The sequence below is a fragment of the Pleurodeles waltl genome, chromosome 2_2, assembly GCF_031143425.1.
Source record: "Pleurodeles waltl isolate 20211129_DDA chromosome 2_2, aPleWal1.hap1.20221129, whole genome shotgun sequence".
NCBI classification, from domain to species: domain Eukaryota; kingdom Metazoa; phylum Chordata; class Amphibia; order Caudata; family Salamandridae; genus Pleurodeles; species Pleurodeles waltl.
In genome coordinates, this window is record NC_090439.1 from 777638643 (window position 1) to 777652111 (window position 13469).

The window sequence follows — 13469 nt, forward strand, 5'->3', positions numbered from 1 at the left end:
GTCCTTGGGCTTTCAGTTGAAGGGAGGGAGGAGAACTCTCTGTGTTCTACCTGAGGGGAAAGATGCGATCCATTTAAGTGCGTTGTCTCTTGAGCAGGGTGTGCTGGGAGACTGTAGTGAATGCTGCTGAGAGGTCGAGTAGGATCAAAGCAGGTGAGTCTCCTTGGTCCAGGAGGTATTCTATATCGTCAATATCGGTGATCTGGGCAGTTTTGGTGCTGTGGCTGGAGCGAAAACCAGATTGGGATGTGTCCAGGAGGTCGCTATCTTCTAGGTACGCTGTGAGTTTTAGGTTGATGCTTTATCGAGTACTTTTGCTGGGAAGGGGGGGGGCAGGGAGATAGGTCAGTAGTTTTTCAGTTCTATGGGGTCGGTGGATGGTTTGTTGAGGAGGGTTTTGACTCTTGCATGTTTCCAGTCTTCAGGGTAGGTGGCTGTGGTGATGGATGTGTTGAGGATGTCTGAGTTTGCTGCTGATGGTGTTGTTGCTGAGGTTGAACATGAGGTGCGGACATCGGCCCGTGAGGGAGTAGCAGTAGATGGTAGGAGGAGCAGGGTTCTTAATGCTGGGTGCAGTCCAGGTGTTGTCGGGCTTAGACGGGCTTGCCTTTGGCACTCCGGCGGCACAGCTGCACATTGGCATTCATAAGTACTCCTGGTAGGTGAGAGGGGCTGGCAGGGAAGTGGGGGACGGGAAGCTACCATAGTGGGACTATGGCAGGGGTGGGGCTGGAGCCTAACAGTGTGACCGAACCAAGCCGAGCAACAAAACAGTGCAATTAAAATGAAGCAGCTACCGAGATACCTATAAAAGCAAGTACCAAATCGTCAAATAGTGAATGAAAGCCAAACAATACTACATACCAGGCGGGCAGATACATAGTCTTGAAGGCAATGTGACTGGGGCAGTAGAAGCGGGAAGAACGGCACACAATGCCAGGAGTAGGAAGTCACAGGCTACTCCCTGGAGCCGTGCAGCAGGCTCCATAAGTAGTCCTCGGAATTGGGAGGGGATGGCAGGGAAGCAGGGGATTGGAAACTGCAGAAACGGGAAAACAGGAGTTGGTGGGGGTAGGGGCGGGGCTAGAGCCCAACAGTGTGACAGAACCAAGGGGAACAATGCTATCAACAAAACAGTGCAACTAATTTGAAGAAACTAAAGCAAGCAAGCAAGTACCAAGATGCCTATAAAAGCAAGTACCAAATTGTCAACCCGTAAGTGAAAGTCAAACAGTAAATGAAAGCCAAACAATACCTCGTACCAGGTGAACCCGAACCGTTGGTCTCAAGGGCTGTGGCAAATGCATAGTCTCGAAGTCTATGCTACTGGGACAGTAGCATCAGGGAGAGCGGCGCACAAGACCAGGAGGTCAAGGGCTACTTGACATCCTGGTCTTGCATAATATTAGGCTTACAAGTACCACATAATATCAGGCTTGCAAGTACAGAAAATCTTCAGAAGCAATATCAACATTTAAGGTATTGGCTAATTTCATGATACCTGATGTGTGAATTAACTATTAACCTTGGTTCTGCTTTCATGGTGATATGGAAGTAATCCTCATCAACACTGGGTAGTGAGCAAAGCAGGCATCTGCACGGATTTAACTAAACCAGTAGACCTCTGACCCATAGAACACATGGTATGATGTGGGAATTGTCCCACTTGCTTTGGACTGGCCAGTAACTGTGTAATTCATGTATGACTACTCAAAATGTCCAAAATGTGTATGGATTTTCTTTAATTCTGCCTAATCTTGTTGCCTTAAGTGAACGTTGTAGCAACACAGGTGATTTCCATCACTGCACTTAATTTACTCTATACTTTGCTGCTTTTCAGACATCTAAGCATGTTTGTATTTACTGTAGTGATCTCCTGCATAGACATTTCCATTAGCTAGTACTTGGGTCTTCCTGTCCAAACTCTGCATAATTTGTAGAGACCTCAGAATGGAGCAGCCATCCGTGCTTTAGTTAAGCCATCTGTGCATCTGTTTTAAATCCAAACAAAACAAGAAACAAACTGCCAAATATCCGGGCCAATAAGTCAAAGACTAGATTCGCTTGTGTTTAAGTGATGACTAGGAGTTAGATTCTTAGAAGTCTTTCCTCCCTCTGCTGCCTGCACAGTTACTTCAATTTTCTTTTACCTCAAAGTCATTTATTCCTACAAATATAGAAATGGAAATGTTTAAACTTTAAGGAAGATTAGAATTTAATTATTTTCTTGACAGAAAGTTAACAGAACTGTCATAGCTCATTTGCTCAAGTATTGCAAGCAAGGTCACAAGCTTTAAAAGCGCTGCATTGGTTCTCTGCCAAACAACACGCAGAATATAAAACGTTGTGTTCCTGAATCAGTACAAAGATGATGGACCAGTCACAGATCTGGGTTAAATTAATTGTTCTTTTGCTCTTTTGCTCACCATGCCACCCCAGTTTGAACCCATCTCGATGGAAATCAGTATTTGCCCTACTCACCATAGGAACAGTCCGGCCCAAACTGCCAGGAGAGGTCCTCCCTGTACGGGAAACAAGCATCCTGTACAGGACCGATTTCAGGGTATCACCCATCAGCCAGGGTAGCTTGAATCCAGTGGCACAGTGAGAAAGGGACCCAGGTCTGGACATTTACTCGCCACTTAGGGCGAATATAGCAACACAGAAAGATGAGGGACAGAGTGCTGAAACTTAACACTCACCCTCAGTCACAGATCTGGGTTAAATCCATTGTCTTTTGCTCACCATGTCACCCCAGTTTGGATCTAACCATATGCAAATCAGTCTTGACTCTTCTAATACCATATTTTAAATTAGTTTTTTGCTATCACTGAACAAAGAGCTTGGAGCTACTTTTAATTTTCCAAAGGGCTTGGAATAACTTGTGCTTGATATGTGAATGGGAGCGAGAAGTATTTTCATTAAATAGATGCTGTTGGTATCCGAGGTAGTGAGGCTGTTTTTATCCTTTATCAAAGACAAAGGATTTGTAAGTGGGTGTATGTAGAAGATCATAGCTACTTTTAATTTATGGGTATTAGTTGTAATTAATTCGTTTCTGTGCTGGGGTCCCACAATATTTTGAGGTCTGTCCTGGGTGAACAGATCTCATAATTTCTTTCTGAACACACAAATACATTGATGGCCTCAGGCATAGAAGGCTGTGGTTTTCTGCCACTCCAGAGTCTGGAAATGGAGATCTCTGAGAAAAGTAAAGTGTTTTTGTGACCTGATGAAGCATTTGTTGTAGCTTTATGAAATAGTCTAGCTGTCTAGAACTACTGCAAAGTTTGTGAGATTATTCCAGTAGACAATATTTCATATGCTATTGGATCTGTAAACAGAAGGGTTTGTGCTCCCCTGTTTTCAAGTCTAAGTGGGAGAAGCCTACACTGTACGTATGATTTGCGTGTTAATTATGATAACAAGTTTTGATTGGAAAATGCAGTCCGTGCTTTATTTTGCCAATAAATCAGAAGCTTAGTCTTGGAGTCTCTCTTTACCAAGTGTGTTTTCTTTACTCTCACTGTGTGCCCTAAATAAAATGAATTGCTAGTATGAACAGTGTCTGTATTTGTAAAGAAAATGTTGTGATTGTTTTGGCAAAAAGATGTAGAGATTAGTTGCCTGAATCATGAACTGTTTGGGGGTTGTTGGTTCTCCATTTCCCCTGCGTGGATTAGAGGTATGGCCTATTCAGTATCTCAAATGAGGGAAGTGGAAGATCTTTAACACACAATCTAAGTTGCACACTGACCAACGTAAAAGGAAGGTACTTAAATCTTATTGTGGATATTAAGGGTATAGACCTGTATTACACATAACTAAATAAACCTCCGTGGCATCTGGAATTCACTTCCTCACAAACTCCTGGACTCGTCAGGCCGTCAATATCCACACAGACCCAGACCTATCTGATCCAGAGGCATATTTGCATGTTTTTCCACCTGACAGAGGAACCTGTACTAAGTATGCAATGGTTTGACAAAACTGTGTGTTTTCCCTGACTATCCTTTGATAACTATGATCGTATGAGTGAACACTCATTTGGGATGTTGTGAAGGTTAAAACTGAATAATTTCACACAAGAAAGGGAAATGTCCTTCTAGATGTATTCTTATTTAAATAGGTAAACAGGTAAAAGGATGATCTGTCTTCAAACCAGACAACTGTGGCCCTTTTTTAAAAAAAAAATTATTAAAGTGAACTGAAGCAGTTTCATAGTAGAATAGTATTGTAAACAAGGTGGCTGGCAAACCAGTTTCCTATTTCTGTAGAGTACTTGGGCTTTAAGTGTTTAGCAACCTTAATACTGATGACACTACTGTGTGGACAATCAATTAATCAGTGCTACATTGAGGAAGCACATTGGTGCAGACTTGTACTAACATGACAGTGGTTTCTTGACACTTTCATTTGATGCATGGGGTACAGATGGTATTCATCTATTTTGATTTGTCTCACAAACGTGAATTTCCTGGTGCATTTTTATACTGTTTTTAAGATTCCTTTTGATAAGAGCCAGTGCACCAAAGATACAATTGTGGTTTCACTTTGAGGCAACGTGGGAAGAAACAGACTGATATATTTTAAACTAATGTCTTTCTATGTCCTCTGTTTACTGGCTCCTCTGGATCAAAGTTATGGGTTCCTGGGAAGATTTACCGGTTTATAGCTTGCAATCTACCATCAGTGATTTTCTGGTGCTTTGCAGGTGGGAGCACAAGTTAACTTAAAAAGCCTTTCATTGACAATTACTTATTGCAGTAGAGTAGTTGTTTAGTTTCATTGTCATTACTGCCCATGTGGCCACTCCAAACAAGCATGTGTTGCTTCAGGGAATAGAAAACATTGGCGTTCAGCATTACTTGAAGCTTGCAAGGTGCATGGTTACTAGTTGCATGATCCTGACACCACAACATGGGGGGATTGCCAGATTGCCCCAGTATCACCTGATAATCTTGCAACATGTTTGAAGGTTGTGGGAATTTGGGAGGTTGTGCACACCCGGCTGTATAGCCATTTGTGCATGTTCAGTAGGCTGGCCAGACAGGATCACTGCTCATTGCTCGTAGTTGCATAAGCACTCTTATCTGTAATAAGCCGGGTAGTCACCTGCCATTACAAATATAGTCCTGGTTTGTTGGGCCGTTCGCCAGACTTGAGAGGACTAGCAGGCTGACTATGGTCTGATCTTGTGGTCCTCTTTTTCCAGTGGTGTGGTCTATTTTGTTGGTGAGCACTTCAGCGTAGCACACATTTCTAGTTTGCATTCAGGGGCAGAAACCTGTCCCAGCGCGGGTCCCTGCATAATTGGAGTAACTAGCACGTAGTTGTGATGTCTGGGAACACTGTTCAAAAACATCTCTGTATGTACTCCTAGTGTTTCCATTGGTTTTTCAGGCAGGCCTAAGGCCATAGCCACATGATGGAAGTAGCTTGGCACCACCATACAATCCATGGTACAAGACATTCTCAAAGCACCCCTTCCATACATCCATGTTCTTATGTGACTGAGTCAAGTATTCTGTACAGAGTGATTTATTGAATTAAATATTTTTCGTCGGCTTTACATTATAATTGTTTTTTTGTAGCCAGAGCCTCCAAAGAAACAATCCAACTGGCGACGGAAGCATGAGGAATTTATCGCAACAATAAGAGCAGCTAAAGGAGTGGATAAGATTTTGAAAGTTGGTGGAGAGCTACCCCCTCCGCCTCCACCTTCATACGATCCTGGTATGAATTTGTTTTATATTTTTTGTAGTATGTTTATAGGGGAACTCTCAAGCCAAAAAAAAAAAGAATTACTTGTCACTTGGCTGACTTTCCTGAGACCTGTTGGTAAAATGGACAAGAGCCTGTACTTTTGCTCACCTAGTCGGCTGGCCAGTGACATCTGTGTCCGTGCTATCACCATACGTGGTTGAGGGGTTTGCAGTGTGAGTGAGCAGTAGAGAGGATTAAAAACAAAAAGGCATGTAACAAACTGAAATGTTTTAAAAGGCAGATGAGTAGGTGGATGCAATGGTGGAGCCCTTAGCAATATCCATCAGGAGAGTATTGAGTGAGGCAAAACAGGATACTGTAGTGTTTTGATTATCAGAATAAGCATGCTTATTAGCAGGGTGATGTGATTAGCAATAACGAAAGTGGCTGAGCGCTTGAAGGATCTCTGTGAATGTGAGATGCTTTTAATGGGCATTGGTGAGGATATTAAATACATACATCCAAGTAGATCGACAAGAAATACACTACACTACAAATGTTCAGTACGTTCTATACACCTACACTATAAATGCACACTTACATTATAAGGCCTATCCCTGGTTAGTACCATTCACTGAAGAGCTCCTTCAGGAACAGATTACCTGTGCTCAAAATATGGGCTGCCCGTAACTGTAGTCTCTTACACACACAGCCTGCACACCTACACAGGCATATACATGAGTGTTCATGTGTAAGCAGCCCAGAGCAGCTTCCCCAAGCTGTGCAGCAGTGGGCTTACCGCAAAGGGTTCACGCTCACAGTGAAACTCCAAAAACTGATCAGTCAGTTGTGAAAAATCCTGGGGAACTAAATGGTTAAAACGCAGTTTGATGCAACTGCCATGACAATGATGGATTATAGTGAAATAATCCTGAATCGGGTTCATTTATAAAGTTCCGGATACTAGAGTCCTACTAACGGGCCAGATCTCCGACATTTCAAATTAAGTGAGGTCCTCGCAAGGGTTGTCCAATAGCTCTATTATTGGTTGCAATGTGTTTACAACCGTATTTAAATAGATAATGGAAAATAAATATATCACTCCTATCAAGATTAAAGGGGTTCAGGTAAAACAAATACTGCCAATGCCGGCAATGTGACAGTATATTCTGTGGATGCTGTTCAAGCCATGACCTGTATTGAAGCAGAAGCATGGCATTTTAGAGAAGTATCAGAATATAAATTGAACACCAACAAAACTCGGATTTTTTTTTTATCATAAGCCAAAAAAATGGACAAGTTTGTAACTGACATTGTAGCATATTTAGGGACTGAAAGATCTAGTTACTTGAGACATAAAATCCTGCGAAATAATGAGGATCTGTTAAAACTATGTATGCCTAAAATGTGTCAATGTGGTCACTTTGTGATTAGTCTTGTTGTGTGATGCAATATTGTGAAAAAGAATACTCTCCCAAAGTTTTTATATTTGTTTCATGAAATTCCACTTCTTGTGCCAAATTCCTTCTTCAGAAAATAATTTTCAGCCATCAGCAGCTTTATGTGGGGTTACAATTGGACGTGAAGATCCATTCAGTTTAATAGGTGACCTCTGCGAAAGGATGGATGGTCTGTACCTCACTTTAAGTTTTTAAGTTATGCTACTGGGTAGCTATGGGTCTGTGTATTAGTTGTCCCTTAACAGAAAAAGGTTACAAAAAAGCCATGTATATGTACCAGTTTCCTTCGACTCAGTTACAAAAGCTGCTTTTCTAGTCACATAGATCTCAGTTGCTTTAAATGGGTGAGATTTAAGATAGGTCGATATGCTGGTAAAGTAAGGGGTTTACTGGTGCAAAAGGTGCACATATGTTGACATCTATTCATGTATTCCAGTTTGAGTTAATTCCTATTTTTCCTGTTTTTCAGACAATTTTGTATGTTAATGGTTTAGAAAGGTATTGATACTTTGTTACAGACTGTTTTTTTTAACTTTTTGATGTTCAAAAGCATTTTGATCTGCTACAACAGAGCCTTTTCCAAATATTTGCAGATACATGACAGTCTCAGATGAAGTAAAAATGTAAATACATATTTAGATAGCTCTGATTTGCTAGAACTGGTGCATTCAGGTAAGAACGGAATTTCCGACTGAGAACTCTATGCTTTATTGTCAAGGTTGGCAGAAAAAAACTTGGTAATTATGTATGTATGTATGTATAGTGTATTTATAAAGCGCATTCCGGCCCAAGGGCATTGAAGCGCTGAATAGGGTTAGGCTGAGCCGTCTCTGCAAAGAGAATCAGGGTCCAGACTTATCGTGGGAAAAGCCAGGTCTTAACCCGTTTCCTAAAAGTAAGGTAGTTATGCTCTTTCCTAAATTCCAACGGGAGTGAGTTCCAAATCTTTGCAGCCACGATAGTAAAGGCTTTGTCACCCCACTTCACCTTCTTGGTGCGGGGAACTTGGATTTGGTGGGTGCTGGCAGAACGCAGCAGTCTTTTGGGTCTATACCACTGTAATTTGGCTGTCAAATACTTGGGTCCAATCCCGTGGGCGGCTTTATGGGAAATACAGAGGGCTTTGAAAGAAATCCGTTGGGCTACCGGAAGCCAATGTAGACTTTTAAGGCTCTCCTTAGCAGAGGCCGATCGTGGCAGATTCAAGAATAATCTAGCAGCTGTGTTCTGCATCAGCTGCAATTTATTAAGTGATCCTTTGTCCATATTGAGCAAAAGAGCGTTACCGTAATCCAATCTGGACAGGACCAGGGCCAGAGTAGCAGTAATTCACCATTGTTTTAAAATATAGGGAAACATTTTCTTCAATTTCTTCAAAATCCACATGCAGGTTTTAATGGTCTGATTGACCTGGGGTTTAAAAGATAAATGGTCGTCAAAAAGTAGTCCTAAATTCCTTGAGGTGGAACCCGGCGTAGGCGGGGTGCCACACTCTTTAGGCCACCAATTAGAGGACCACTGTGCCCTACTTTTCCCAAAGCAGAGAATCTCAGTTTTTTCACAGTCAAGTTTTAACCAGTTGGCCTTCATCCAGCTGTTTACAGCTAACATACAAGCATTAAAACGAACAGCAACTTCCTCCATGTCTTCGTTGATAGGAATGATAAGTTGTGTATCATCTGCGTAGGAGATTGGGCTGAAGCCAAACGAGCGTATTAATTCTGCCAAAGGGGCCACATAAACATTGAATAGAGTAGGGCTTAGCGACGAGTCCTGCGGAAACCCGCATGGCAACAGATAAGCAGGGGATCTAAAATCTCCACTGCTTACCGTAGACCACCTACTGGTTAGGAAGGATTCAATGAGCTTTAGGGCTTGATCCCTGATGCCTATCTGATGTAGACGTTCTAGCAGAATATGAGGTGCAGTGGTGTCAAATGCTGCTGACAGGTCCACCAGAACCAGAAAGACGCCCTGTCCCTCATCTACCAGTCTACGAATAGTGTCTGATGAAGAAATGAGAGCAGATTCAGTACTGTGGTACTTCCGGAATCCATGTTAAGAAATATCTAAGCCCCATGAATCTAGCAAGAAGTTGACCAATTCTTTATTAATGTATTTTTCGAAAATTTGGGCCAGAAAAGGAAGCAAAGCTATTGGGCGTAGATTAGTTAAATCATCATATTTTCCAGTTTCCTTCTTTTTAGGGGGATAATAATAGTCTCTTTCCATGCAGTAGGGTATATGCTGGAAGTGAGGATCTCCTGAAAGATGGGGACCAACGCAGATGCCGCCAACTCAGGGACCAGTTGAAGAATGTCAGGGGGGCAGGGATCTAAAGGGGAACCTGATTTACATTCGTGGAGCAACTTACAAATTGCATCTTGAGATGGAGTTTTGAACTTTGAGAGTGAACGAGGATTATCAAGGGTGGCAGTGAGTGAGGCGGAGGGGAGCATTGACGTAGCATCCATGGGAAGAAAGTGCCCCTGAGCCTTGTCCGAAATAAAGCTACAATAAATGTTTAAAATTTTGCTTTAAAAAAATTTAGCTATTTTGTTGCAGAAGTCTTGAGAGTTCTCCAACTTGGGCGTACCAGGGGTAGTGGTAAGGGCGTTAATAACTCTAAATAACTCTCTAGAGGAATATCCACTCTATGTATGTTATAGTATATGCCAGATAAATTATCTAAAGGGAAAGTTAAAGGGGATTCTAAATGTCCTTGATAGGGGTTGGAGAACATTGATATGGTGCCTGTTTGCCAGCTGTCTCCTGCTATGTGAATACTGTAAGGAAACTGCTAGATATTTATCGAGCAGATCTAGTATTGATGTTGAATTCACTGTGCATAATATTATGTTGGTTAATGACCTAAATCTGCCTTTGTGGAATGCACACATTGTATTAATAGCATCGTTATAGCCAGGTTGTGTAAAGCCCGAGAGTGGATAAATCATCTCCCACACTTCATGAATATTTGATGGGCTTTTATATGTCATTATTATAACATTTTATGTGCCGTTCTCAAGGTCAAAGGTAAAAAGGGATAAAGACGATAATATGAAACTTAGTATCAACTGTTTTGACTTGTAACTTGTAGTCAAGAAATATCAATCAGCTTTTGTTTGATCTTGTGTGCCTCGAGCAATATAATTGTATGCAAAAGTTAATGAATTTATTTAGGAAATATGTATTTATTGATGCCCAACTCCCCCAACAAAATAAGTATTGTGATGACCTTTTCCCTAGTCATCAATCTAGATGTACATTTAAACCATCAAAGGAGCATAGAAGTTGCCCCTTCTTGTATCCTGAACCTTCAAACTTATGTCTTCGAACCAGTTACCCCAATATAGTTTTATCCCCCACATAGGAACATCTGACTGCAGCTAATAATTTCTCCTCATTTCACTTATGCATTCTGTAGAATTCTTTAAAATGAAAAGACCAAGACAACTGATTCCCCCCCTCCCCCCCCCCCCCCCCCCCATGTTGCTGTCCATTTAGTGCGGCAGAGAGAGAGACAGTTTGACATAGTGTCACATGTGACATACAATGAATAAAAAGTTCATCTACCATGCTTTTTAACACTAACCACTCAGAGTGATCAGATTATTTCTGTTTAACCTATTAGTGAATGGCTTGTGGCACAAATGTTATGAGTCTGGTGATTAGATTCTTGTTTATCTATAAGACTTTAGAAGACTTAGCATTTTCCAAATCAGAAGGTAACAGGTCTGCTCCAACCAGCAATGAAGGTATTCTTACACTTCTTACGCTTCATCAGAGCTTGAAAGTGCAGCTGTCCTTCTGCTACATTTCAGAGGAGATGGTGCTTCTCAAATACACCAAATGTGGTGGTTTTAGTTTTTGTCCTGTTTCAGTACACCTATCATGATGCTGATGCCAAATGAAGATTTCTTGGCTGGGGTTTGGTCATGATGCCTAGATCTTCACAGTCCTAGTCTACCAGAGGTATGGTCAACCCCTTTTAGTGGCCATGTTTCTGGTGAAACTAGGTAGTGTCTATGCGGAAGGTGCCTTCCAGAAAATAACCCGAAATGGAGGAAAAAGCCCAAGTTTAAAAAAATGAAAAAAAACTCAAAGGTGCCTGCAAGATTCCAAGGCTAGCCTAAGGGCTCAGGCTCAGGCTCATGGACGTGGCAAACAACCCAGTAGAAATCCAAAGAAGCATCCAGAAGAAGGCAAGAAAAGCTGGAAGGAGCCAGACAAGGAGGTAAGAAGGAATAACTAACAAAATGCCAGCAAAATGTCTAGGAGAATGTGGTGGCTATCTCAGTTTGAGCAATATTTCCTATCCCAGAGATTCTAACTAGGGGACTCTGAGAAATAGAAGACACTGGGCCATGGAGGCACCAGAGGCGTCTTCTGAAATGAATTCCAAAGAATGGGAGTGCAGAACACTTGAGGCACGTTTAGGCTGGCAGCACACAAGCCCAGTGGTGTTTTCACAGACCCCTCTGCTCCAAAAAATTCACCCCCCCCCTCCCAAAATAACCATGTTCTGAGACAGAGTGAGATGCTGGCAGCGGCACAGCAGCACCATGCCCATTCACACATAGAAGTTGCTGTATTTAGGGCCAGATGTACAACCCTGAGGTTTGCGAGTCGCAAAACCTTATGTACAACAGTGTACTTTACACTGTTTATGATTCGCAATGGGGTCGCAAATGACCTACCTCATGAATATTCATGAGGTAGGTCTTAATTTGTGACCTCATTGGGAATGGCCGCCCTCACAGGGATGGTGGCCTGCTGGAGACAGCAGACCACGATGCCTGTGACTACTTTTAAATAAAGCAGTTTTTTTTTTTAGTGCAGCCTGTTTTCCTTTAGGAAAACGAGTTGCATTTAAAAAAAAAAAAAAGAAAAAGAAAAATGAAAAGTTTTCTTTTCACTTTTTGCTCTGAAAAAATATTTTCGCTGTCATTCACTAAGGGGAAGGGTTCCCAGGGGAACCCCTTTCCGTTTGTGAATGGCTTAGCACCAGTTTGAAACTGGTGCTAACTGTGATTGTTTTGCGACTGCATTCACGGTCACAAAACAGTGCTACGTCGCGCTGTGACTCGCAATTAGGAAGGGAACGTCCCTTCCTAATTGCGACTCTCAAACCTATTTTGCCTGTTGGTAAACAGATTACCGAATCGCAAAATAGGGTCTGTGCATACCAAAATGTTTTTTGTCCTGTCGCAAACGGTCCGGTTCTGCGAATCGGGCCGTTTGCAACAGGAAAAATGGTACGTACATGTGCCCCTTAATCTCAAGGTGCTTTAGAGGAGATAATAGTGAAATACTATTACTTATTTTTCACAGCATTGTAGAGTTTTCCAAGTAGTGTTAAATAGCAATTTCCAAAATTAGCACACATTATCAAATTCTGGGAAGTACCAGTGCCAAGGTTTGGGAAGTACAAATATTATCCGTCTTTGAAATCGGATTGTCTGCAATTAAATTACAATTGAATTGTATTAATTTACTTCTTCAGTATAGACTGATGCATGTTCAGTGCACAGTGAAAACTTGTTTTAGGCCATGGTATCAGTACTTGCATTGGATTTTCTGGTACAGTATGGAAGCTGCGTTTGTTTAAAAGATGTTGCCTGGAGGGAAGGCATGATACTGTGCTACTTTCAATACAAATAGACAACAGAAGCAAATGCTGTCTCCTTCTCCAGTCTCTTTTTTTTATTAATGTTGATTACTTTAAACAGTCTACACACATTTTTTCTTTTTTAATAGCTTTCTGAGTTCAGCCATGGTTTTGTAAACCATTTCACCCTAATTGCAATGTGTAGAAAAAGCAATAATAGGGAATATTAGCCACCACGTAAAATGCTGAAATAGTAAACAATGTTTTTTCAGTGGTCTTTTTTTTAATTTTATTTTTTAAACAAAGAGCTTGGAATAGCAAAGCCATTTTTAATTGTTACTTATTTCCATTTCACCTCATTTATAAAGGTCAGAAGGCCAATGAAAACTTTAATTTGGTCTGTTTTATGCTACTATAGACTTTCTGTTGATGGCTGGGCTTCAGTCCACACCTTCTGTGCTAGCTGTATACTTTGCATGAATAAAGGTTTATTCCATATATTCTTTGCCAGATGTTTTCTAAACGCACTATTCCCCATCAGCTGGAGTGAGTTTGTCAGTGCTACCAATTAAATATACTCAAAGTTGGTTAGACTATTTCCTGTTCTGATTTTAATAGCTTCACATCTCCACATAAACCCATTGCATAGGAGTTTTCAAATTAAATTAAAATTTGCCATTTTTAGTTTTGTA

At 41.3% G+C, this 13469-nt stretch overlaps 1 protein-coding gene across 4 annotated transcripts in view; it reads left to right on the plus strand.

The window, feature by feature from the left end:
* ZC2HC1A (zinc finger C2HC-type containing 1A) overlaps positions 1-13469 on the plus strand; it is a 234617-nt gene that overhangs the window by 75676 nt on the left and 145472 nt on the right. For all 4 annotated transcript variants that reach the window (XM_069220395.1, XM_069220393.1, XM_069220392.1 and 1 more), the window contains one exon: positions 5595-5736. In XM_069220395.1, the coding sequence (XP_069076496.1) occupies positions 5595-5736 (142 nt within the window). The remainder of the gene's footprint in view (positions 1-5594; positions 5737-13469) is intronic.